This window comes from Atta cephalotes (genome assembly GCF_000143395.1).
Source record: "Atta cephalotes unplaced genomic scaffold scaffold00013, whole genome shotgun sequence".
Taxonomy (NCBI): domain Eukaryota; kingdom Metazoa; phylum Arthropoda; class Insecta; order Hymenoptera; family Formicidae; genus Atta; species Atta cephalotes.
This window is the reverse complement of record NW_012130077.1, coordinates 4978931-4980894: the sequence shown is the minus strand read 5'-3', so window position 1 is coordinate 4980894 and position 1964 is coordinate 4978931. Positions and strand designations below refer to the sequence as shown.

The 1964-nt window shown below is 31.7% G+C and overlaps 1 protein-coding gene across 1 annotated transcript in view; it reads right to left on the bottom strand.

Moving 5' to 3' along the window:
- Positions 1-1305: 1305 nt before the first annotated feature.
- The window catches only part of LOC105617714 (glycine-rich cell wall structural protein 1.0-like), a 9857-nt gene continuing 9198 nt past the window's right edge, over positions 1306-1964 (bottom strand). The window contains exons 5-6 of the mRNA XM_012199268.1: positions 1586-1955; positions 1306-1453 (exon numbers count right to left, since the gene is read on the bottom strand). Of these exons, the coding sequence (XP_012054658.1) occupies positions 1306-1453; positions 1586-1955 (518 nt within the window). The remainder of the gene's footprint in view (positions 1454-1585; positions 1956-1964) is intronic.

Sequence of the window (1964 nt, the reverse complement as noted above, 5' to 3'; positions counted from 1 at the left end):
AGTATATATATATATATATATATATGAAATTCTAACATAAAAGAAAAAATAATGTCATATATTAAAAACATACAAAAACTTTATTAGAACAACATCATAATACAATGCTCTATTTACAAAATATATTATATGTACAAACATTATATATATAATATATATATATATATATATATATATATAATTATTTTGATCGCAAAAATTGTGTACATTTTCTAAAGTGCTTGGTAAGCAAAGTAAGCACATAAAGATCTAAACCGAGGTGCCGGATTTAAAAATGAGGTATAAAAATATAAAAATAATAAAAAATAATGTATAACATAATCGTAATCTTGAATTATTACGATTTTTTTATAATTATATGCGTTTAATAGTTTTTATCACAAACCAGTTTAAATGTCTTTAATACTTACTTGAATTTATAATTGTAAATATTTCTATTTTCTACTATATCTACTTCTGAAATAATGTCTTCAGCAATATATATTTTTAAAAACTTGTGATTTGTCGTGCATAAGTTCAAGTATTCAAATAATATTTCCAAAAAATATTTATTTTTATGATAAATTTTTCTCGCGGTGTATCATAAATCTGTCGTAAAAATTAGTCGAGTCAAGTCAGCGTGTATTTGTTTCAATATTTTATTGTATTAATTTATTATTCTATAACAATTGAAAAGATTGTCTAATTTTTACGGCGTCACAAATATAATAGTTAAATCGGGTTTATTTGATATAATGGTTTACATTAGTCTATAAAGAGTAAGATAATTTATTATTTTTAAAAAACGTCAGATTAATTTTTTACTGACTAATTGTTTAAAAAAACTATTTTTGATGAATCTATGCAACCGTCTTTCTTATGACTTTATAGAAATATAAATTCTACGTACATGTCAGTTTGTCGTCATTTCGTTATGTCAAACAATAATCAGATATAAAGTCAGAAAGTAGTTTGGTTTAACGTATTTCTGTTGAAATGGTTATCGAAAATTACTAATAAAAATTAAAAAAAAATCGACAAAATTACAGTCTTATAAGTTCATACAAAAAAGTAAAAAATATTAAATTCTTCTTTGTATATCATCGTATATCACACAATTAAAGTGGCAGTATTACGATTCCTTTGTATATTATGATATATCACACAATTAAAGTGGCAGCGTAATGATTTCTACTGAAGATTTAAACTTGCTTTTGAATCAATCAATCAAATATCAGTTGAAAATGTGTCAGTATGCAGACATTTACAGCTGTAAATATCCCAATGCCCAACATATTGGTAGAATAATTTCAGTAGAATAATTTCTTATTTCTTTTTGTGATAACCGGAGAAACCACCACTGTGACCTCCACCGTAACCACCGCCACCGCCACCACCACCGCCTCCGCCACCGCCGTGACCGCTTGAATAGGAATCGAAGCCGCTAGAAATGTAACTGCTTCCGCCATGGCCACTGAAAAAATATCAATACGAAATATTATACGCATATAAGATAATTTATGTACAATAATTGAGATTTATTATTTTTTTTATTAATATTTATTTCTACAAATCTAAATTAAATTTAGCAAAATTCGACATTTACCTGCTACCAAAATCAGATGATATACTATTGCCATAACCGCTAGAGCCATGATCATCTCCACCGATATCATGTCCGCCTCCAAAATCGCCATGTCCATCAAATCCACCTCCTCCGTGACCACCACCAAAGCCACCACCGCCTCCATATCCACTTCCTCCTCCAAATCCACCGCCGTGGCCACCTCCAAATCCACCGCCGTGGCCACCTCCAAAACCGCCACCGTGTCCTCCTCCGTATCCACCACCTCCTCCAAAGCCACCTCCATGTCCACCTCCATAACCGCCGCCGCCACCACCATGTTCATCGTGTTCTATGATAATCCCGCCGCCTCCGCCACCTCCTCCGCCGTAACCGCCACCTCCGTGACCGCCTCCAAAAC